The following is a 25,188-nucleotide window of genomic DNA, read 5'->3' as shown; positions in this document are numbered from 1 at the left end:
GTGCTCCTCTTGTCCCACCTCCTTGTTTCCCGTTACCACACCCCCTTGTTTAGCTCTAGTTTGTCGTCACCTGTTCCTTTCATTTGGTCCTCGTTTGTATGAGTGTTCTCACCTGGTCCTTATGTATCCTGTCCCCTTTATAAGCGTGCACCTTCCCTCTTGTCTTCGCCAGTTCATTGTGTGTGTATTCTACCTCAGCGTTCAACGGTCTAGTTTACTGCTTGTCTGCTATTATATTTTTCAGTTTAATTTCTCTGTCAAGTTGTTTGTTTTCTTTTGTCTAGTCCTGCCCTGTCCTGCTGACGGTGCTCCTGGTCCGCTCTCTCTGCTAGATGTGAGCATTACCTGTGGGATCTCTACAGTGGAGTCACTTCCACTCAGGTTCCTGTCTGGCCCAGCTGCTACTTCCAGTTTCTAGCCAGCTCTGCTCACCACTGGTCTGTAACCTGGACTCAGTTGTCATCCTCACCGTCTGTCTGTCTACAAGTATCTCCCTGCCTATTGTTTGGACTGTGTTCACCCCCTCCTCACCATCTCTTGTCGTTGACATTTGTTCAATAAATAACCATCACTAACATTCTGCATTTGAGTCCTCTCTTTGAAATCATGACAGAATGAACTGGCCATCACTGGACTCAGCAGAATGAGCATCAGAATCCTGCCACCCATCAATACTCAAGAAAGGCTCGCTCGCCAGTGGGGCCTTGCAGCTCTTCGTCAACAGGGCTGGGATATCGGAGCATTCACCCAGCACTTCTGGACAATGTCCAGAGGCCTTGATTATGATGACACCACCCTCAAGGACATATTCAATGCCTGCTTGGATGACCCGGTACCTAAGTGGGAGATGGACAACCTCAAGTTTTTAAACTATTGGAATTTCTCCACATATGTTGGTCATCGCATACTGTGGGGAATGCCGCCTCCACCACCTAGCCCAGCATGCAGCAACCACTCTACCCCACTTCCCTTGCCAAGTCAAGATCAAGATCCACTTCTAACTCCAACTCAGAAGCGAAGGGCCAGAAGGAAGAGGGCTCAGTCTGCTGCATCCATCAGTGACTCTGACACCTTCCCTGTCAACCTTGAGCCAGCCAAATCTCACCCTATCAAGTCTGTTCCTGTCAGGTGTAAGTCTGCTGGGTCTGTTTCACTCACTCCTGAGTTGGCTGAGTTAGCTGCAGATACTACAGTGGAGGACGAGCTCACATCAACCTGTCCTAAGCAGAATGGAGGAGAGGCCCATGCAGAGTTGTCTTTGGACCCTGAGATCTCCCATCCAGTGATATTTTCAAGACCACTTTTTAGTGGTTTCGTGTCCTTTAGGACTGCATCAGCCCATTCTTTTATGACCAAGGAGGCCTTTACCAGGCCAGCTTCAGTAGACTATAACGACGATGATGATCCAGTCAAGCCCCTTTCTGTCATCCCGGAGACAATCAAACCCGATCCAGTCAGGTTCGTTCCAGATACTCCAAGGCCAGTCAAGCCTGTTCTAACCCCCCTGGATCAAGTCAACTGTGTTCAAGTCACACAAGAGCCAGCCAGACATGCTCCAATCGCTCCTGATCCATTCAAGCCCATTCCAGTCACTCCGGAGACAGCCAGTCCTCCTCCCGTCACTCCAGATCCAGTCAGGTCCATTCCAGTCATTCCGAGACCTATCCTCATTGAATCAGACATTTCCAAGATGGCTAAATTGTCCGCTATTCAGTCAGTTCCAGTCAACACTAAGCCAGAGTTGATTCCTGCCACCCCCGATTCAGTCATCACTCAGTCAATGAAGTATGCACCAAATATCTCTGAATCTGCCAAGCCAACCTCTAGTTTACTAGTGTCTACTGAGCACACTTCTGTCATTCAAGGATCTGTCAAGTCTAGTTTCATCCCTCAGTCTGTAGGGTCTGTTTCCTACTTGTCACAATCAACCAAGTCATCTCCTATCTCCGCAGAGTCTATCGGGCTCTCTACCTCTCTCCCTGTGTTGGTCAAGTCCGCTACAGAAGCGACCCAGCACTCTGTTGAGACGCGTCATAGACGGAAGAAGAGAAAGGCTGGTGTTGTACCGTCTAATTCTCTCCCTGTTTTGCCCATTGAGACTATGCCAAAGAGTCCTACCATTCCCACAGATTGTGTGCACCCCTGTCATGTCTCATCCACTGAACACGACACTGCCTGCCGTGTTGTGTCCCCAGAAGCTCTTCCTGAGCTTTTTGCTCCTCCTGTCATGGCCACGGAGGCCAATGCAGTGACTTTCACCTCACCAGTATTGGCCACGGAGGCCAGTTCCATACCATCTACTCTCCCAATAACTTCTACGGACGCCATCCCCACCAGTCATATCAATTCCAAAGCTGTCCCTGAAAGTCATGTAAAGTCAACAGAGCTTTCTGTTAAAGCCTTGTCTTCAGACACCATTCCTGAACGGTCTACTCTCAAAGCGCTGGCCTCGAGGATCATTCCAGCGGCTCTCACTCAGCCCATTATGGTCAAGGAGGCCGTCTCAGACTTGTCAGCTGTTCCTGTAATGACCCCAGATGCTGTTCCTGAGCGACCTGCTCTTAATCTATTGGCCATGGAGGCCATTCCAGAGGCTATCAGTCAGCCCGTTATGGCCACGGAGGCCATCTCCGAGCACCCCGCTCTCCCAGTCACAGCCATGGAGGTCTTACCCAAGCAGCCTGTTGATTTAGCTGCTGAGGCCTTTTCTGACACTCTGACCAGCTTGCTCCGTTCCGCAAAGGAGATTCTTGCCACCCTTGCAGTGGCCATCAAGTATGAAGTTCCCGAGTCCGCTCCAGAGAGCGCAGTTCCCGAGTCCGCTCCAGAGAGTAGGGCCCCCGAATTCGCTCTAGAGAGCGCAGTTCTCGAGTCCGCCCCGGAGGGCGCAGTACCTGAATCCGCTCCAGAGAGTAGGGCCCCCGAATCCGCTCCAGAGAGCGCAGTTCTCGAGTCCGCCCCGGAGGGCGCAGTGCCTGAATCTGTTCCAGAGAGTGCAGCTCCCGAATCCGCCCCGGAGGGCGCAGTTCCCGAGTCCGCCCCGGAGGGCGCAGCTCCCGAGTCCGCCCTAGAGGGCGCAGCTCCCAAATCTGCTCCAAAGGGCTCAATTCCCGAGTCCGCCCCTGAGAGGGCAGTTCCCGAGTCCGCACCAGAGGGCGCAGTTCCCGAGTCAGCCCCAGAAGGCGTAGTTATCCAGTCCGCTCTAGAGGACACTGTTTCCAAGCCTACCCCAGAGAAAACTATTCCCTGGAAGTCAAGTCAAATCACGGCTATTCCCTCGAAGTCAAGACAAGTTACGTCAGTCCCATCAAAACCAAGTCACGTCTCGCCCGAGCTAAGTCACGTCAAGCCTGAGCCGAGTCACGTCTCGCCCGAGCATCCAGAGTCTACACCCAGGAGGGCGGTCAAGCCTAAATCCCCGGCCAAGATGGCCGCCGTTCCTGAACTCCAGGCCAGGATGGCCACCAAGCCTGAGTTCTTGCAGTCAGCCCCTAAGCTAGTTTCTGTAGTCCTGGAGGGCTTTTCCGTTTCTGGCCCTATGCCAGTTGTTGTACCCCCGAAGGATGTCTCGGATCCAGCCCTTAAACCAGTGCTTGTTGCGTCCCTGCTCCAGCCCCTGAGTCCGCTCCAGTGTCGGCTCCAGCCCCTGAGTCCGCTCCTCCAGTGTCGGCTCCGGCCCCTGAGCCCGCTCCTGTGTCTGTTCCTACCCCTGTCACCCAGTCTAGTTGGGGGTCCAGACCAGTCAGGCCAGTTCCCACCCCTCCCTTCCCACCCTCTGTGTCTCCTAGTATAGGTTCCCCTAGGCCAGGACCTCCCTGGTCAGCCATGAACATTTTGCCTGGTCCTGTTCCCACCCACACCTTCCCTCCCTCTGTGGTTCCTGGTCCGTTTGGGACTCCCATGTTCACTACCCTCCCACCACCCCAGTTGGTGCCTCCTGTGATGTTGCCCGGTTTGGACACCTGGAGGCGTCCTTTGGAGAGGGGGTACTGTCAGGGATTTCCTCTGACAGTCATGTCTGTTCTGTCTTTGTTTAATGTGTCTTTGTTTGTGTTGTGTTTGAGCACATGGCTTTGTCTTTGTTGTTGTCTGCCATGTGCTCCTCTTGTCCCACCTCCTTGTTTCCCGTTACCACACCCCCTTGTTTAGCTCTAGTTTGTCTAAGTGTCGTCACCTGTTCCTTTCATTTGGTCCTCGTTTGTATGAGTGTTCTCACCTGGTCCTCATGTATCCTGTCCCCTTTATAAGCGTGCACCTTCCCTCTTGTCTTCGCCAGTTCATTGTGTGTATTCTACCTCAGCGTTCAACGGTCTAGTTTACTGCTTGTCTGCTATTATATTTTTCAGTTTAATTTCTCTGTCAAGTTGTTTGTTTTCTTTTGTCTAGTCCTGCCCTGTCCTGCTGATGGTGCTCCTGGTCCGCTCTCTCTGCTAGATGTGAGCATTACCTGTGGGATCTCTACAGTGGAGTCACTTCCACTCAGGTTCCTGTCTGGCCCAGCTGCTACTTCCAGTTTCTAGCCAGCTCTGCTCACCACTGGTCTGTAACCTGGACTCAGTTGTCATCCTCACCGTCTGCCTGTCTACAAGTATCTCCCTGCCTATTGTTTGGACTGTGTTCACCCCCTCCTCACCATCTCTTGTCGTTGACATTTGTTCAATAAATAACCATCACTAACATTCTGCATTTGAGTCCTCTCTTTGAAATCATGACACATGGCTTGTCATTGTTGTATGTTAAATAAGTTCTGGTAGGAATGCATAAATCCTCACAGAAACTGATATATGAAGTAACAGTCTCTGTGAGCTCATCCAGATCGGTGGCAGCAGCTTCAAAAACACTCCAATCAGTTAAATAGAAACAGGAATGTAAGACTTGTTCTGTTTCGTTGGTCCATCTTTTTACAGTCTTAACTACAGGTTTAGCAGTTTTAAGTTTTTGCCTGTAGGATGGTATAAGAAGGACCAAACAGTGATCAGATAGTCCCAAAGCTGCCCGTGGGACAGAGTGATATGCTCCTTTAATTGTGGTATAGCAGTGGTCCAATATATTACTGTCTCTGGTCGGACATGTAACATGCTCTTTGTATTTTGGCAGTTCACGTGAGAGATTTGCTTTATTAAAATCCCCAAGAATGATTAAAACAGAGTCCGGGTGTTGTTGTTCTGTCTCTGTGATCTGATCGGAGAGTTTCTGCAACGCCAGGCTCACGTCTGTTTCACACATACTCCGTCTGCAGTGCGTTTTGCGTTACGTATGCGGTGCAGAAGCAGCACGGACTTGTTTTTCTTTCACACAGGACGCGTTTGCAGTCCGTTCCTGATTCGCGGCTGTTTACCACAAACACAATATTTATCCGTTATTTTGATTTCAAATCCAAACGTGCTTTTTCAGCATTGTGATCCTCTTTTATCATAGTGCACTAAAACAATAATACTAGACATATTCACGTTTAAACTCAATAAATATAAACAATGTATTATTCAATGCATTTGACTTCTAAATTTGTATATTAAGTTGCTCAAGCAAGTTGCAACACATTTAAACACAGCATAGGTAGGCTATAGCTTCCTTTTCTTATTGAAATTGGGCTATTACAAATATTTAAAATTAAAACTTACCACAGACAGAAACAGTCGGCTCTCGTGCCTTTCTTTCGCATTAAATCTTTATTAAAAACAATCCTTTAAAGAACTTTTCTACCTGGACAAGTGCATCTATTATGTTGCCTTGTTTATTTAAAACTGCACTTTTCCTTATGTTAAACCTAGCCAATAAGCCACGTGTTGACTGTGAAACACAGTAGACTTCATTTATATGCATTTATGGTATATTTCCGTGTCAATCCATGTTAATTTTTACAGCGAACAATGCGCTGTCACTTTAATTCAGCGCATGCAGCACAGCAAACAATAGACTCTCTGCCGAAACGATCGCTGCACTGCTGCAAACGCACCGCTTCTGGAACGCACTGCCGGACAGCAACCGCGTGCAGTGTGAACGCTCTAATCCGTTAACACGGGTGCGGGAAAAAATACGCAACGCATACGCACTGCAGACGGAGTATGTGTGAAACATGCGTTACGTGCGCTTGTGGTGGAATGTACATGCTCACGAGAATGAACGAGCAAAACTCTCGCGGCGAATAGAACAGCTTACAGTTAATGAAAAGCGCTTCTAGATCAGAACAGCACATCTTCTTTAACACTGTTACATCTGTACACCACCTCTCATTGATGTAAAAGCACGTCCCGCCGCCGCGCGATTTCCCAGTCGATTCTGTGTCGCGGTCTCCTCTGAACAGCTGATAGATGAATCGCGCTGTCCGGTATAGCCGCGTTCAGCCAGGTTTCCGTGAAACACAGAGCAGCAGAATGTGAAAAAGCCTTATTTGTCCGGGAGAGCAGAAGGAGTTCGTCCGTTTTGTTGGGTAGAGAGCGGAGATTCGCCCGATGTATGCCGGGTAGCAACATCCTGAATCCACGCTGACGAAGCTTCACGAGCGCGCCGGCGCGCTTGCCCCTCCTGCGCGTCCGAAAGCGGCTCAGCGCTGCTGCTCCGCCAACTAATATGTTCAGCAAAACGTCCGAATAATCGAAAACCGGTTGGAGATTATATGGTGTGTTCTGCCGCGTGTTCAGCAGTTCATCTCTGGTGAAACTGATCGTGTTTGCAGAACAAAAAAAAACAAAAAAAAAACAGGAAAAACGAACAAAAACACTAAAACAACTGGAGAGTTAAGCACAGAGGCTGCCATCCGCGGCGCCATCTTTATGTATAATGCACTTTTTTGATTAACAACTTTAAAGACTGTTTACATTGAAGGATAGCTACATTACAAATGGCAAAAAAGATAATTTTCGACAACCCATATGACCTGCTCTTTAATTCTATCATAGAAAAAGTGAATCAAAGCTGTGATATGGTTACAGAGGCAATGTTGCCATGGTAACCTGGTACTTTAATAGTATAACTTCTAAAAATAACTTATTAGATTTTTTTTTCTGCTTTTTGACTTTATGAGTGAGAGATGATGTAGTGTGTATGCCAGACACACAAAAACACACATGCAAACACACATCAGCTGAAAGAACAGAGAATTAGAAGACAAGATTAGATGAAATCAGCACAGGATTAGTATATTTTAAACACTAGGGCAATATTTGTGAGTTGGAAACCCACAGGTTTTTTTTTTCACAAAAACTTTCTGTTTTGCTTTCTAGTCATATAATTCAGTCCAGAACGAAGCAGAGACACACATACCCTCACAGTTACCAAATAGATACTCATCATGAAAAACTATCAATAAATTCACTTTATGTTTATCTGACTACAGAGGAAAATTGAAATCTTAGTACTTTTAGAAATCCTTTTCTGGTAGATCTTTAGATCTTAAAAGACTACTTAACAGACATTTAACAGATAATTTACTCACCCACTTGTCATCCAAGATGTTCATGTTTTCTTTCTTCAGTCTTAAAGATATGTTTTTTGAGGAATACATTTCAGGATTTCCCTCTATCATCAATTGATGGTTTCGCTAGATAAGACCCTTCTTCCTTAGCTGGGATCGTTTAGAGCCCTTTGAAGCTGCACTTAAACTGCATTTTGGAAGTTCAAACTAGGAGGTACCATAGAAGTCCACTATATGGAGAGAAATCCTGAAATGTTTTCCTCAAAACACAAATTCTTTACGACTGAAGAAAGAAAGACATGAACATCTTTGATAACAAGGGGGTTTACATTATCTGTAAAGTTTTGTTCTGGAAGTGAACTTTTCCTTTTAAGTTTTTTTTTTAAGTTTTCCTTTCTGCTTTTGGACTGTAGTTGATTTAGAAAAATTCAGTTTCGAACATGATGTCAATAATGAGAAAAGACAGAGCAGTTTAAGTGTTTCTCTCTCACAACTTCTCTCTAAATTTCTACATATGTTTCTTTTTGATACTAGTGCATTTGAACTGGATAGCATAACTTCTAAATATTATTATTATTATATTATTATTATTTTGAACAGTAAGATTTATGTTTTTTAAAGAAATCTATTCTGTCCACCACACCTGCATTTATTTGATCCGAAGTACAGCAAAAACAGTACAATTCTGAAATATGTTTACTATTTAAAACAACTGCTTTCTATTGGAATATATTTTAAAATATAATTTATTCCTGTGATTTCAAAGGTGAATTTTTAGCATCATTATTCCAGTCACATGATCCTTCAGAAATCATTCTAATATTCTGATTTGCTGCTCAAGAAACAATTATTATTATTAATGTTGAAAACATATTCATCTTCGATAAATAGACAGTTCAGAAGAACAGCATTTATCTTAAACAGCAATCTTTTGTAATATTATAAATGTCTCTATCATCACTTTTGATCAATTTAAAGCATCCTTGCTAAATAAAAGTATAAATTTCTATAATTTCTTTTCCCCAAAAAATAAAAAAATTCAAACTGACTCCAAGCTTTTGAATGGTATAGTGTATAATGTTACAAAAGCTTTTTATTTGAAATAAATGCTGATCTTTGGATCTTTCTATTCATCAAAGAAAAAAAAAAAATACTCAACTGTTTTAAATATTGATTGTATTTTGGATCAAATAAATGCAGGCTTGGTGAGCATAAAAACATAAAAAATCCTTTGACTAGTAATACATATGTGTTTTTATGGCTTTTCCTCAGTTCTGCTCAGGGCCAGTTAAGGTCTGAGGAAAACTCATCTACTATATTGACAATAATACATTTTTAAATGTCTCTAAATGTGTGTTTTTTTGGTTCCAGAGAGAACCCTAACTTTTAAATTATGTCTTTTCCCATCAGTCTGTGCTCTTTATTTTAGAATTAAAGCGGTAAAGGGTAAAACAGCAGGAAGAGTGTGTGATCTCTGCGTGAGCTACGGTTGGACCAACACTCACCTGCTCTCATCATGTCAGAGACACCTCCGGATTTCTCCAGACGAGGGCTGACGTGAACTTTGACCTCTAATAGGGTCATGAATGAGGACACAGAAGGACAGAGAATGATAAAAAGATATAAGAGGCAAGAGTGAAGAATAGGAGGAAGAGAGGGACGATGGGAAGGAGGAAGTTCTACAGTAGACATAAGACTGACTGCAACGTCCTTCACCTCAGTCGATATGTTGGCTTTGTAACTTACAAACTGCTGCTCATGAGATTTAAATTGGCTTTCTAATCAAATGTTGCTCATAAAAAAGCTATTATAAAAGTGTTTCTGGTGTCAGAGATGATGACATTACCTTTTACAGAGTCTGCCACAACCTGCAAAAAAGAGAAAAAGATGTTCAAAACTGAACTGATTGATCCAAAGTAAACAGTTTGTATTAAATATAGTTCAGAAAGCTTTTGGATTCCATCAAAAATGTCTTAATTTGTGTTCTGAAGATGAATGAAAGTCTTACGGGTTTGGAACAAGATGAGGGTGAGTAATTAATGACAGAGTTCAGATTTTTGGGTGAACTTTGCCTTTAAATACAGTAATTCTGACAAATGTATGAAATCTTTTCAAATAGAAGTACTTTGATCAACAGTCCTGATGACAAAACACACAATGGTAAGTTCTAGAGCTCAGCAGGCACTGGACAGTGACATATGATGTACTTTAGGGGATTTTGACCACTACAGAAAAGGCTAATCAGAGAAAATAATTAGTGTTGTAGAAGCGCCGCTGCTGTTTCTATGGAATTCGCTCTGAATGCAGCACCAGTGTGGGGAAAGTCTGTCTGTCCTGCATGTTTAGTACTTGCTGCTTGAGTGAGACTGATTTCTGCACTGTAAGCACTGAGATCCATCGCTTCCCTTAATCAAGATGGCCTTTGTGTAGCCGGACATGAGATGGCCCCCCATTGTGTGTCATGCACTAAAGGCTTGAATAGAAGCCTCTGGATTCCCTGCTGCCCACCCTGCTGTGAAGTTTATGGGCTGGAAAGAGCTGCGGGGTCAGAACTCACTGTTTTTTCGACTGTCTTGGTGACTTCCTGTACTGCGTCTGACAGGTTCTCTTTGGTGGATGTTGCAGACACACCTGTCTCTAGCTCCTCCAGCTCTCTCTCCATTCTGTGCTCAAAAGAGAAAAAGACAGTCAGACACATCTTTAGATTAGTGGGAAAAAAGCAGTTGTTTTAAAAAATAATAATATTAAAGGAGTAGTTCACTTTCAGAACAAAAATGTACAGATAATGTACTCACCCCCTTGTCATCCAAGATGTGCATGTCTGTCTTTCTTCAGTCGTAAGGAAATTATGTTTTTTGAGGAAAACATTTCAGGATTTCTCTCCACATAATGGACTTCTATGGTGCCCCCGAGTTTGAACTTCCAAAATGCAGTTTAAATGCAGCTTCAAAGGCCTCTAAACCATCACAGCCAAGGAAAGAAGGGTCTTATCTAGCAAAATGATTGGTTATTTTCTAAAAAATAAAATTACAAATTTATATACTTTTTAACCTCAAATGCTCATCTTGTCAAGCTCTGTGTGTACTCTTGTGTAGAGATTAAAAAGTATAAAAATTGTAAATGTTTTTAGAAAATAACCGATCGTTTTGCTAGATAAGACCCATCTTCCTCGGCTGGGATCATTTAGAGCCCTTTGAAGCTGCATTTAAACTGCATTTTGGAAGTTCAAACTTAGGGGCACCATAGAAGTCCATTATATGGAGAGAAATCCTGAAACTTTTTCCTCAAAAAACATAATTTCTTTATGACTGAAGAAAGAAAGACATGCACATCTTGGATGACAAGTGGGTGAGTATATTATCTGTAAATTTTTGTTCTGAAAGTGAACTACTCCTTTAATTGGTCAAATATTAATACATACTATGACCAAAATTATAAATGCAACACTTTTGTTTTTGCCCCCATTTTTCATGAGCTGAACTCAGATCTAACACTTTTTCTATGTACACAAAAGGCGTACTTTTCTCAGATATTGTTCACAAATCTGTCTAAATCTGTGTTGGTGAGCACTTCCTTGCTGAGATAATTCATCCACCTCACAGGTGTGGCATATCAAGATGCCTTAGGCTGGCCACAATAAAAGGCCACTCTAAAATGTGCAGTTTTACTGTATTGGAGGAGGGGGTCCGAAAACCAGTCAGTATATATGGTGTGAACACCATTTGCCTCACGCAGGGCAACACATCTTCTTTGCACAGAGTAGATCAGGTTGTTGATTGTGGCCTGTGCAATGCTGGTCCACTTCTCTTCAATGGCTGTGCGAAGTTTCTGGACATTGGCAGGATCGGTATACACCGATCCAGAGCATCCCAAACATAGTCGATGGGTGACATGTCCGCAAGAACTGGGATGATTTCAGCTTTCTGGAATTGTGTACAGATCCTTGCAACATGGAGCCATGCATTATCATGCTGCAACATGAGGTGATGGTTGTAGATGAATGGCACAACAATGGGTCTCTGGATCTCGTCATGATATCTCTGTGCATTTAAAAGGCCATCAATAAAATGCACCTGTGAGAGAACACCTCTCCAAAGTGCCAGATGCCATCGAATGTAAGCATTTGCCCACACAAATCGGTTACGACGAGAAACCGCAGTCAGGTCGAGACCCGATGAGGACGGCAAGCATGCAGATGAGCTTCCCTGAGATGGTTTCTGACAGTTTGTGCAGAAATTCTTTGGTTATGCAAACCGATTGTCGAAGCAGCTGTCCAGGTGGCTGGTCTCAGACGATCTTGGAGGTGAAGATGCTAGATGTGGAGGTTGTGGGCTGGTGTTGTTAGACATGGTCTGCGGTTGTGAGGCCAGTTTGATGGTCTGCCAAATTCTCTGAAACGCCTTTGGAGACGGCTACAGCTCTGGTGGACACAATTGCACGCTCACTCAAAACTCATTTTGCTGTGTGATAAAACTGCAAATTTTAGAGTGGCCTTTTATTGTGGCCAGCCTAAGGCACACCTGTGCAGTAATCATGCTGTCTAATCAGCATCTTGATATGCCACACCTGTAAGGTGGATAGATTATCTCGGCAAAGGAGAAGCGCTCACTAACACAGATTTAGACAGATTTGTGAACAATATTTGAGAGAAACAGGCCTTTTGTGTACATAGAAAAAGTCTTAGCTCTTTGAGTTCAGCTCATGACAAAGGGGGGAAAAAACTAAAGTGTTGCGTTTATAATTTTGGTCAGTGTATGTGACCCCGGACCACAGAACCAGTCTTAAGTAGCACGGGTATATTTGTAGCAATAGCCAAAACTACATTGTATGGGTCAAAATGATAGATTTTTCTTTCATGCCAAAAATCATTAGAATGTTAAGTAAAGATCATGTTCCATGAAGATATTTTGTACATTTCCTACTGTAAATATATAAAAACTACATTTTTAACTAGTAATATGCATTGCTAAGAACTTTAAAGGCGATTTTCTCAGTATTTAGATTTTTTTGCACTCTCAGATTCCAGATTTTCAAACAGTTGTATCTCGACCAAATATTGTCCTATCCTAATAAGCCATACATCAATGAAAAGCTTATATATTTCAGACAAGTCAGTCTAATATGCTGATTTGCTCAGTAATTATTAATAAAGGGGTACTCCTCTGTTGAAATCACATTCAGTTTAGCTTTTCGCGTATAAAATTGTATTCCAGGGGTGAAGTGGTCGGTCCTTCAGATCATTCCTAAGCCCCTCCAAGCCCCCCTTGATGCCGGGCCTATACCGATCTGTTGTATAAAATCACATTTAAGCTTATGATAGATCAGGACAAAATCAGCACTTGTGTCATATTGCTCTTGCTGCCCGTGTGATATTGTGTGATATGTGATATATATAAATATGAGACAAAACACATACAGGGACATTTTTTGCACCAATATCTTGAATTTTAGGACATAACTGCATTTATAGAGTTGTTGCCCTGCATCGTATTTGTCAACAGTCAATTATATGAAATGATGTACAGGTCTGGAGGCGGGGTCAGCACGTTAAAAATATTTTAATCACATTGTTTTTCATAAATAATATTTATTGCAGCCATTTGCTGAAATCATTTAAGTTCATTTTTTCCTCATTAATGTACACACAGCACCCCATATTGACAGAAAAACACAGAATTGTTGACATTTTTGCAGATTTATTAAAAAAGAAAAACTGAAATATCACATGGTCCTAAGTATTCAGACCCTTTGCTGTGACACTCATATATTTAACTCAGGTGCTGTCCATTTCTTCTGATCATCCTTGAGATGGTTCTACACCTTCATTTGAGTCCAGCTGTGTTTGATTATACTGATTGGACTTGATTAGGAAAGCTACACACCTGTCTATATAAGACCTTACAGCTCACAGTGCATGTCAGAGCAAATGAGAATCATGAGGTCAAAGGAACTGCCTGAAGAGCTCAGAGACAGAATTGTGGCAAGGCACAGATCTGGCCAAGGTTGCAAAAAATTTTCTACTGCACTTAAGGTTCCTAAGAGCACAGTGGCCTCCATAATCCTTAAATGGAAGACGTTTGGGATGACCAGAACCCTTCCTAGAGCTGGCCGTCCGGCCAAACTGAGCTATCGGGGGAGAAGAGCCTTGATGAGAGAGGTAAAGAAGAACCCAAAGATCACTGTGGCTGAGCTCCAGAGATGCAGTCGGGAGATGGGAGAAAGTTGTAGAAAGTCAGCCATCACTGCAGCCCTCCACCAGTCGGGGCTTTATGGCAGAGTGGCCCGACGGAAGCCTCTCCTCAGTGCAAGACACATGAAAGTCCGCATGGAGTTTGCTAAAAAACACCTGAAGGACTCCAAGATGGTGAGAAATAAGATTCTCTGGTCTGATGAGACCAAGATAGAACTTTTGGCCTTAATTCTAAACGGTATGTGTGGAGAAAACCAGGCACTGCTCATCACCTGTCCAATACAGTCCCAACGGTGAAGCATGGTAGTGGCAGCATCATGCTGTGGGGGTGTTTTTCAGCTGCAGGGACAGGACGACTGGTTGCAATCGAGGGAAAGATGAATGCAGCCAAGTACAGGGATATCCCAGACGAAAACCTTCTCCAGAGTGCTCAGGGCCGAAGGTTTACCTTCCAACAAGACAATGACCCTAAGCACACAGCTAAAAGAACAAAGGAATGGCTTCACAACAACTCCGTGACTGTTCTTGAATGGCCCAGCCAGAGCCCTGACTTAAACCCAATTGAGCATCTCTGGAGAGACCTAAACATGGCTGTCCACCAATGTTTACCATCCAACCTGACAGAACTGGAGAGGATCTGCAAGGAGGAATGGCAGAGGATCCCCAAATCCAGGTGTGAAAAACTTGTTGCATCTTTCCCAAAAAGACTCATGGCTGTATTAGATCAAAAGGGTGCTTCTATTAAATACTGAGCAAAGGGTCTGAATACTTAGGACCATGTGATATTTCAGTTTTTCTTTTTTAATAAATCTGCAAAAATGTCAACAATTCTGTGTTTTTCTTTCAATATGGGGTGCTGTGTGTACATTAATGAGGAAAAAAAATAACTTAAATGATTTCAGCAAATGGCTGCAATATAACAGAGAGTGAAACATTTAAGGGGGTCTGAATACTTTCCGTACCCACTGTATATATTACAATCATATATACACACACCATACTGAATATGCCCAAATGAAGCATACATTTAATATATTTCTATATACAGAAGAAATATATTAAAATAATAAATTAAAGTATGTGGTGCAATCAAAATCTGTTTTTACATATTTTCATTATTTTCACAACCACTTTCTGAGTGTGTTTTCCACACCAGGCCTAACTGGCATTGGTTGTTCACTGGCATGACTCATTGGTTGGCATACCAGTCATGTGCCAAAGCCCTTAAAGCCAGAGCAGAGATTTAATCAAGGAATTGAGATCCAGACTGACCACTCTGCCAGCAGAAAGACCCACACCATTTTTTCACCATTAGGAATGAACTGAGACAAATCAGATAAGAAAGATCTTGGCCGCTAGATCTATATTACACAGTCTAGGCTAATAGATCCCACATTAGGGATTTGCAATCTTACCGCAGCTGGACAAAAAACTGAGCCAGAAGATGCGCATCTACTTCTATTTTCTACTTGTTTTACAAAAAGTGTCTGCTTTTATATAATGCAGCTCTTCATTGCACGAATGTGGCTGGTTTACCTGAAAATGGTCTCCTCAAGACCTCTGGTTTTGGCCTCATCTTCCCGCAACTGTTTGGTGGTCTCATCTTCCTCCGTTCCTGCAGAGGGTGCACCGTCCAGCAGCCATCTTTCCCTCAGTGCCTTTGACTGCAAGAAAATGCAAATTGTTCGTAAGCAAGGAATACTCAAATTACCTCCTGCATGTGGCAAAATATGAAATATACATAAGCAATATCACATGAGTAGACGTGAGATATGGCTGTATATTGGCACTGCTTTGATTCGGCCGTAGGTAATCACAGCGTGCCAATATACAGCCATATCTCATGTCTACAAGTTTGATATTGCTTTTATATAACAGTTAGATGGCATGAGTGTGTAAATACATAAAATAGTCTTGTCTTTAAAAGCCCTCTTTTGTGCAGAACTACTTCATTTTGCCACAAATTCAAATTGAAAGTTCACAGTTGTGAACAGCTGAACCCAAGCCACCGTTACTAATTCGAAAACGTCACTTTAGAACTAGTAACAAACTAATGTTGAGTTGCTTCTTTGAAAGCTTATTTTTATTACGTTTTTTCAGTGTTTGTTTTGTTTAATCATCATGGATCCGTCTGTCCTCATCCTTCTGCTGGGGCAGGGGGAGCACTCTCTTGAGGACCACACCAAAGACTTTACGTTCCTGTCGGAATACTCGTGCTTCCCGGATATCAGCCTCTGCAAATTCTACCATGCTGGACTTAATAAAGCCACCAAAGCGCTTCTATCCGGGGAGGGTCCTCAAGAGAGCCTCCAGTGTTACATCGAGTGGGTCCCACTCCAGACCCAGTGCCCAGCCCTCCATTGCCTCGGAGAGCAGAGCCACAGCCCGAGCCTACCGCTGACGGAGAGCCCGAGCCCGATGTGACCGACGAGCCATTGCGGAAACGGGCGTCACAGCTGAGGATCGCCTCGGAGCCCGAGCCGGCAACATCAGACCAGGTACGTGAGCCGGCAACAGAACTTGCCACGGGGGATGATGACAAGGGTGGTTCTGCCCACTGCATGAACGCTGAGGGTGAACCAGCACTGGATGCTACTACACTGGATTTAACTGACTTCTGGTTGGATATCATCAGCCCGGATCAAGTTTTCCCACCCACCCTCCCTCTTATGCCTACTCCTGTCTACCATGCTGGTTCAGCAATGCCACCACTGTCTCCTGACATCCCCTCTGCTCACCCTCAGCCCACCATCTGTGCGGTGGGCTCGCCGTGGGTCTGCCAGTCTCCATCGGTGTCATGGCTGGAGGATCACTCATCTTCGCCTCCAGCCTCAGAGCCCAGACTCCGCCTTGGCCCTCCGACCCCGCGGCTGAAATAAAAAATTGGATGGCAAGAAATTTTTTACTGCTAAATTCTGAAAAAACAGAGGTGTTAATTATTGGACCTAAAACCTCTGCATGTAATAACCTAAAACACAGTCTAATACTCAATGACTGCTCTGTCAATTCGTCGTCATCAGTCAGGAACCTAGGTGTGCTATTCGATAGCAATCTTTCCTTCGAAAGCCACATTTCTAGCATTTGCAAAAAAACACATTTTTTCATCTAAAAAATATATCGAAATTACGACCTATGCTCACGATGTCAAATGCAGAAATGTTAATCCATGCGTTCATGACCTCAAGGATAGATTATTGTAATGCTTTATTGGGTGGTTGTTCACACTCTGTCAGTTTAAATCTATATTAAAGACCCATCTCTTTAACCTGGCCTACACTTAATACATTTCATAATCCAAATCCGTTAAAGGATTGTTAGGCTGCATTATTTAGGTCAACCGGAACCAGGGACACTTCCTATAACACCTGATGTACTCGTTGCATCAGAAGAAGAATGGCATCTACGCTAATATTAGTATCTTTCCTTCTTTTTCCGAGGTCACTGCAGCCACCTGTATCCAGATCAGACAGTCACTGCAGTCTCCCGGATCTAGTCCGTGCCCATCAGCACCCAGAGATATCCTCTACAGCCCTGAATGTCAGCAGAGACCACATCAACTAGATGAGCCCCAGAGACAGATCATCAGTGAAGACCTCATCACCTAGACGGCCATCGACGCAAGACAGCGAAAACCAGATGAGTCCTCTCCAATCTGATTTTGTGGCAACTTGGAACTCTTGCATCTACATTAATATTAGTCTGTTTGTTTCTTATTCCCAGGTCACCATAGCCACCAGATCCAGTCCGTATCCAGATCAGATGGTCACTGCAGTCCCCCGGATCCAGTCCAAACCAAGAGCAGATGGTGGATCAACACCTACAGCCGAATGTCAGCGGATACCGTGTCAACTAGATGAGCCCCAGAGACAGATCATGAAGAAAGAACGGCCACCGGCACAAGGCCATGGGAACCAGATGAGTCCTCCCCAATTTGACTTTGTTGCAATATGGAACTCTTGCATTATTATTGACATTTTACTTTATTATTTTAATACTGTAAGGTTGCTTTGACACAACTTGTATTGTAAAAAGCACTGTATAAATAATCTTGACTTGACTTGACTTGACTCCACCCCGGCTCTCATCTCCCTCGTCTCCACCATCGCCCATCGGACCACCAGCTCCACCGGGTTCCCTTGTCCCTCCGGCTCCGCCTTGGTCGGTCGTTGTCCCGCCATCGTCTTAGGACTACACTCTTCCGGCTGCACCTCGTCGCGCCATCCCACCGGCTCCGTTGGGCTCCTCTCTCCCTCCCGCTCCACCTCAGTCCTCTGTCGCTCCGGCTCCGCGGCAGACCTTCATATCTGCCTCGGTCGCCAGAGCCCTGGGCTCCTCCTTGGCCCTCTGAATACTCGTTGTCGCCCAGGATCTTCGGCTCTCCGTCTCCGCCTCGGGCTCCACCGCCACCTGCTCTGCCTAGGTCGGTCGGCCCCCTGGAGTCATCAGCGCCTTCCTCCACCATGACTCCTCCCTCTATCGGCTCCACCGTGGGCCACCATCATGGCTGCGGTCTGGGTCTCACCTGGCTCCGCCTGCTCCGGATCCCTCCTGTCTCCTCCTTGGCTCCTCCCTCTGTCGTCACCATCCTGGACTGTTCTGTTTCCTCCTTGGCTCCTTCCTCCATCATCACCACCCTGGACTCTGTTTAGTGTCCTCCTCCCGCGAGTACGGACTCTGCCGAAACCTCCTTCGACCAAGACTCTCTCTGTTTTTGTTGTCCAGCCATTATCCGCCTCTATGTCTCCTTCCTTCAAGCCTTCCATCATTATACGGCGCGGGGTTGTGCCTTTCGTCATTCTGTAAGTTTTGGTTTAGTCCTTGTATACCCTTATTTGGTTCTTCCTGTCATTTGCGTTATCCCCTTCACCTGTCATTGTAATTAGCACCCCTTTATTAGTTGGTTTGTATTCGATGTTCAGGGTCCGGCTACAAGGTTACCTTGTTGTGTTGATGTGTGTTTCTCCTGCCTGTATGGATTTTCCCTTCTGTGGATCTCATTAAAGTCTTGTTAATCGTATCTCGTCTTTGAGCACTCATTCACATCACGTGAACCGTGACAGTTTCATAGGGCCTTAAAAATAATTTTTTGTTAAACTTTTAACAAATTGTTGTTAATTTGTATAAAGCCTGGCTCACAATACAGGATTTTTAGCCTGATGTTGCCCCGATTTTCCCTTCCCGAGAATCAGAGCAAAAATCTGTCAACGTGTCATCCTCCGATGAAAGCGACAGCGATGTTAAAGATCCTTTGGATGCAGAAACAGAGCATGAATTTGTCACCCCTGCAGAAGAGGATCACAACGATGATGAAAACGTTGAACAGCCTGTGACTGATGTTGGGGAAGTTAACAGGGTCATGTCTAGTTGTGAAGGAGTGTGTGTGGGAACAGTTAGCAGTGATCGAGATGATGAGTTAGCCAAAATACATGCCTTTTGCTGTAAAGGTTGTAAACTCAACACTGGAGATCCATGTTACCTGTCATTTGATGATAGACACGCTTTCTCTCTGTGACTGCATGTACATGTGAGGTACGCGCAATGTTTTATTCAAATAAATACTTTAAAATAATTTGAGCTTCAGTCTGGTTTAATAGCATTTATATATATATATATATATTAGTGGTGGGCCGTTATCGGCGTTAACGTGCTGCGTTAACGTGAAACTCTTATCGCGTGATAAAAAAAATATCGCCGTTAATCTATTCTCAAATTTGGGTTGGGAGCTGGGTCTAAACTACGCAAGCTATGATGACTTTAACCTTGATAGTTTAACGCGGATGTATACCGAAGACTATAGAATATGGTCGCGCGTTTAAGTCTCCTCCGCCAAAACACAGATGGGATCGCGTCGTCCTCCATTCATAAAAACCGAATCTACTATAGCGCGAAATGCCACGTAAATTCGTCGTTTTTTGGATTCATAAATCAAATGTTGGTCAGTCACTTAATTCAAATCGCGATATGGACTAGTGTATGTGAAAACTGAAATGCAAAAATGAAATTTAATATGAATCCGATATGTTCCGTTTGCCTATCTGTATGTATGCATTGTGGAGACGAGCTTTTACTACACGCATACTGAAACACACGTGACGCTCCCGGTAATTTTTGGCATTTTCATCTCACATGAACAGATAAACTCAATCTCCCAAACTGCTGTGAGTGTCACTTTTACCGTTTCATTTTTATGAAAACTAGCATCATATCATACTGTATGACACAGAAACTTCACGGCAACCTGTCAAAATAAAAGTATGGTGTAACATGTAATGGGCTGGGTAGGTGTTGACGTTAAAAAAACACAATCTAATAGGTAGAAAAAATAATTTCATTGTTAGTTAGTTAGTAAACACAAGTACATCTAATTGAACATAATTTACTTTCATCAACAAATTATCATAGAACAGCTTTATGAGCTTTATGATCCATTCTCAAAGACTTTAAGTCATTATTTGGGTAGCACACATATTCTGAATGCCTTCAGCAGAATTCAAATGAGCCATTTTAATCTAGATTAATCTAGATTAATTCCAAGATTTAATCTAGATTAATCTAGATTAAAAAAATTAATCTATGCCCACCCCTAATATATATATATATATATATATATACAAATGTCTTTGGTCAAATTAAGCTGTAAAATAAATAATGTATCCTTTTAAATGCAATGGATTTTGAAAGATATCAACAAAAAATGGGCAAAAAGCTTTAAAAGCGATTTTCTCAGGTTTTTAATTGGCAAAATGGGGCAGACAACCATAATTCAAATGGGTATATTTTTAAAACCATTCAAGGTATGACGTGGGGTATCATTTTAAAGCTTATGGTATGCTCTTTCCATTTATACCAAAATCTCAATTTTGAAATTTGGGTCACTGTGACTCATTTTGCTGGATCAGGTCCCATATTTTGCACACTACTTTTTAACTGTATTTTCGATAAAATAAATGCAACCTTGGTAAGCATAAGAGATGTCTTTAAAAAACAAAGTCTTATTTATTCTAAACTTTTGACTGGTAGTATTTAATTAATGTAATGAAAACAGCTTTATGTTCTAACAATGAAGAATCATTGCCTTACTCACTGTCGCAAATACAAGTCTTGACTTGTTTAGAGAAGGAAAAAAACTTTTAGTGACTAAGATTTAAAAAGGGTTGAAAATGGTAGAAAATATCCCTCGCAAAGAAAATAATCTGAAGATAAAAGTGATTCATGCCTCAGCTGAACAATGCTGCTAGTGACACACGTCCCAAAAGAGACTCAATTCTGTTATCGCCTGCCTTCGGAGATCTCCTACGAGAGAAGAGATCTTTACTAACCAAATAGTGCACAGCTCTTGCTCTCAAAGCCTGAATTATTCAGCTAATTGGCACTAAAATCTAAGTGTTGAGCTGGCACTAAGATGCCTTGGCACCAAACCAGCCACTGCTCTGATTTACTCTCTGAAACTGATCTCACCCTATTCCTCTGACTCTCAACGTCTGATGTTTGCATATTGGTAGCATTAAACGATATGGCAATTTGTTTGCCATTCACAAACCGCATTAGATGCATACATGTGCTTAGGCTACCCTGCACCAGCCCATTACCAGCAGCCATTAAAATTCCACAGCTGATTACCATCACTCTAAAACTTTAGGATGAATGAATATATCCTGGGCGGGACAATAATAGTTCTTTTACAGTAATACAAAACAAATCCAAGAACACTTCATTTGAGCTTTTTGCTGATTTCAGTAAACTGCAGTCCTTCATGTTGATTATTTCACTGCAGTATGGATATTTGACAGGCACATCGACCATAGAAAGGGATGGAAGTGAGTTGTATGATTTGGCAGCCATCCAGCCCCTAAAGGTTCTTGGCATTTACTGCACAATGCACTGCAGGCCTCGGACATTCCTTCCTCTCAGCTGGTACTGATCAAACCTCTGAAGATGGCCGTCGTCTTCCTTTCCATCAAGTCAAATAACCTTCTTTATGTGCTAATAAAATATTATTTATTATGATTCATGCATACCACTTCATGAATACCAGTTTTTCTCTACTTTCAGGACTCAACCATGAGGATTTTTATGATGGGGCCATCAAGCTGTCACGTGGGGTTTTGTTTTGGGGTTTTCATGTTCATGTTTTCATGTCTTTTATTATGTAATCATTATATGCTGTGGTGTCTTGCTTCCCTTGCCCTTGTGTATTCCTGTCATTGGTTCCCTAGTTCCATGTGTCTTGTTCTGATTGGTTGCCTTCGTTGCTATGGTCTTGTTCCTTGTTTTTCATTGGTTGATTCTTGTCATGTGTCTCTCATTGTCTGTATAAATAGCCCTTGTGTTTGAATGGTCCTGGTCGTGTATTAATGTTGTTTACCTGCTGTTTGGTGAGTGTTTGTTCAAGTCAAGTCTGTTTCAAGTTAAGTCTGTTTCAAGGTCAAGTCAAGTCTGTTAATATCAAGTCTGTTCAAGTCAAGTCTGTTCATGCCAAGTCAAGCCTTTGTCAAGTTCTCAAGTCAAGTCTCGTCGTTGTTTGGATTACGTGTGTTGTTTGAATTTTACGTTTGGATTGTTTGTTTGGATTTTGCATCACTGTAAATAAACTGCACTTGGGTTCTACACATCTCGCCATCTCAGTGGACTAATTGTTACAGAATACGCGACCGTCAAACATGAACCCAGCAGTTGCTCTCCTTGGACTACGTCAAGGAAATCGTCCGATTGAGGATTATGTGGCAGACTTTTGTGGACTGTGCCATTTAGTAAATTTCAGTGATGTTGCTCTCAAAGACATTTTCCGTTTTGGACTTTCAAGTGAAGCTATTTCACATTTAATGCCTCGTCACACTCCGCACTGGACTCTGGAACAATATATTGATTTTGCGCTTCGATTGAGTGGTTCCTCGTTTACGGTGGGGATTGTGGATGAGGAACCCTGCAATCCTGCAGTTGCCACCATGCCAGTTAAACCAGAGTCTATTCATGCCATGTCTGCTGCTCCACAGCCTGCTCACATCACGTCTGCTGTTGCAAAGCCTGCTCACATCATGTCTGCCGCTTCAGGGCCTGCTCACGTCATGCCTGCCGCTCCAGGGCCTGCTCACGCCAAGCCTGCCGCTCCAGGGCCTGCTCACGCCAAGCCTGCCGCTCCAGGGCCTGCTCACGCCAAGCCTGCCGCTCCAGGGCCTGCTCACGCCAAGCCTGCCGCTCCAGGGCCTGCTCACGCCAAGCCTGCCACTCCAGGGCCTGCTCACGCCAAGCCTGCTGCTCCAGGGCCTGCTCACGCCATGCCTGCCACCATCCCAGAGCCTGCACCCAAAATGGCTGCCATCCCAGAGCCTGTTCACAAGATGGTTGCCTGCCCAGAGTCTGCACCCAAGATGGCCGCCGCTCCAGAGTATGCTCACAAGATGGCCGCCATCCCAAAGCCTGTTCACAAGATGGCTGCTGCTCCAGAGTCTGCACTTGTCATGGCCGCCATTCCAGAGTCTGCTTACAAGATGGCCGCCATCCCAAAGCTTGTTCACAAGATGGCTGCTGCTCCAGAGTCTACACCTGTCATGACTGCCCTTCCAGAGCCAGCTCATAAGATGGCCGCCACGCCAGAGTCCCCGGCCAAGATGGCCGCCACGCCAGAGCCACGCCATACCTCGCCTAATCTGCCAGAGCCACGCCAAGCCTCACCTTATCCTACAGAGCCTCATCATGTCATGATTACCAGTGTGATGGACCCACCACTGATGTCAGTAAGAGCTGCTGGCATCCCATTGGCACCTACACCCACTAGCCTGGTGGGCCCCCCGCTATCCACTGTGCTGCCTGTGATGGCCATCACCATTTTAAGTGTGTGGGCTGCACACTGCATCCCAGAGGCCACGTCTGTCCACGAACCCGCTGCGCCCATGCCTCTTACCGAGGCGGCGTCCATAGCGGGATTTCCTGCTCTGCCTGCACTGCCAAGGCTTCCTGCTCTGCCTGCACCGCCAAGGCTTCACGCTCTGCCTGCTCCGCCATGGCCTCCTGCTCTGCCTGCATCGCCAAGGCTTCACGCTCTGCCTGCACCGCCAAGGCTTCACGCTCTGCCTGCACCGCCAAGGCTTCACGCTCTGCCGGCTCCGCCAAGGCCTCCTGCTCTGCCTGCACCGCCAAGGCTTCATGCTCTGCCGGCTCCGCCAAGGCCTCCTGCTCTGCCTGCACCGCCAAGGCTTCACGCTCTGCCGGCTCCGCCATGGCTTCCTGCTCTGCCTGCACCGCCTAGGCTTCCTGCTCTGCCGGTCCCGCCATGGCTTCCACTACTCCACAGTCTGCCACTGTTTCATGGCCCTGATCCTCCAGAGCTTCACTGTCTGCCATCACTCCACGGTCCAGGTCCTCCATTGTTCCACTGTCTGCCATATCTCCATGCCCCAGGCCCTCCACTGTTCCACAGTCTACCACTGCTTCATGGCCCAGGTCCTCCACTCTTCCACAGTCTGCCACTGCTCCACGGCCCAGGTCCTCAAGTGTTTCACCGTCTGCCATTGCTCCACTGCCCAGGACCTCCATTGATCCACAGTCTGCCACTACTCCACAGCCCAGGTCCTCCAGTTTCCCACTGTCTGCCACTGCTTCACGGCCCAGGTCCTCCAGTGTTCCACTGTCTGTCACTGCTCCATGGCCCAGGACCTCCATTCTCCCATTGTGTAGACCTGCCCTTGCCCCAGGATCCAGGCCCACCACCTTTCCATGCTCCATGCCATGATCCCAGTCCTGTTCCCCTCCATGGACCTGGCCCGCCATCCTTCCCCCATAAACTGTCTTTGCTCCACCACCCTCCTGGACTTTTTGGGTTTTGTTTTGGGTGGTATGTTAGGGCGTCTGGAGCCGCCCTTAGAGGGGGGGATATGTCATGTGGGGTTTTGTTTTGGAGTTTTCATGTTCATGTTTTCATGTCTTTTATTATGTAATCGTTATATGCTGTGGTGTCTTGCTTCCCTTGCCCTTGTGTATTCCTGTCATTGGTTCCCTAGTTCCATGTGTCTTGTTCTGATTGGTTGTCTTCGTTGCTATGGTCTTGTTCCTTGTTTTTCATTGGTTGATTCTTGTCATGTGTCTCTCATTGTCTGTATAAATAGCCCTTGTGTTTGAATGGTCCTGGTCGCGTATTAGTGTTGTTTACCTGCTGTTTGGTGAGTGTTTGTTCAAGTCAAGTCTGTTTCAAGTTAAGTCTGTTTCAAGGTCAAGTCTGTTAATATCAAGTCTGTTCAAGTTTAGTCACGTCATTGTTTGGATCTTTGTTTGTTTGGATTACATTTTGGATTATGGATTATCGTCACTGTAAATAAAACTGCACTTGGGTTCTCACACATCTCATCGTTCAGTGGACTGATTGTTAAACAAGCCAGTAGTTCAGATTTGTTCTTGCCCTGACAATTTTTTTTTACAGGATAAAAAGGTGATTATTTATTTTATTTTTCGAATTTTATGTCAAAAGTTTTTTTCTTTAAATATTATCTAAATTATTTTCCATTAATTAATTCCATTCCATTAATTCCATTCTTTTTTTACAATAGCAATGTATACCAAATAGTGTGTGTGTGTGTATATATATATATAT

General features: G+C 44.3%; 1 protein-coding gene across 2 annotated transcripts in view; it reads right to left on the bottom strand.

The window, feature by feature from the left end:
- The window catches only part of palm1a (paralemmin 1a), a 74,777-nt gene that overhangs the window by 12,975 nt on the left and 36,614 nt on the right, over nucleotides 1-25,188 (bottom strand). Inside the window, exons 4-7 of one of the 2 annotated variants that reach the window (XM_073826157.1) lie at nucleotides 15,141-15,268; nucleotides 9,972-10,077; nucleotides 9,261-9,282; nucleotides 8,920-8,985 (exon numbers count right to left, since the gene is read on the bottom strand). In XM_073826157.1, coding sequence (XP_073682258.1) covers nucleotides 8,920-8,985; nucleotides 9,261-9,282; nucleotides 9,972-10,077; nucleotides 15,141-15,268 — 322 coding nt within the window. The remainder of the gene's footprint in view (nucleotides 1-8,919; nucleotides 8,986-9,260; nucleotides 9,283-9,971; nucleotides 10,078-15,140; nucleotides 15,269-25,188) is intronic. The other variant, XM_073826158.1, reaches the window with a different exon arrangement.

This window comes from Garra rufa, chromosome 20 (assembly GCF_049309525.1).
Source record: "Garra rufa chromosome 20, GarRuf1.0, whole genome shotgun sequence".
Lineage (NCBI taxonomy): Eukaryota > Metazoa > Chordata > Actinopteri > Cypriniformes > Cyprinidae > Garra > Garra rufa.
This window is presented reverse-complemented; position numbering and strand designations above follow the sequence as displayed.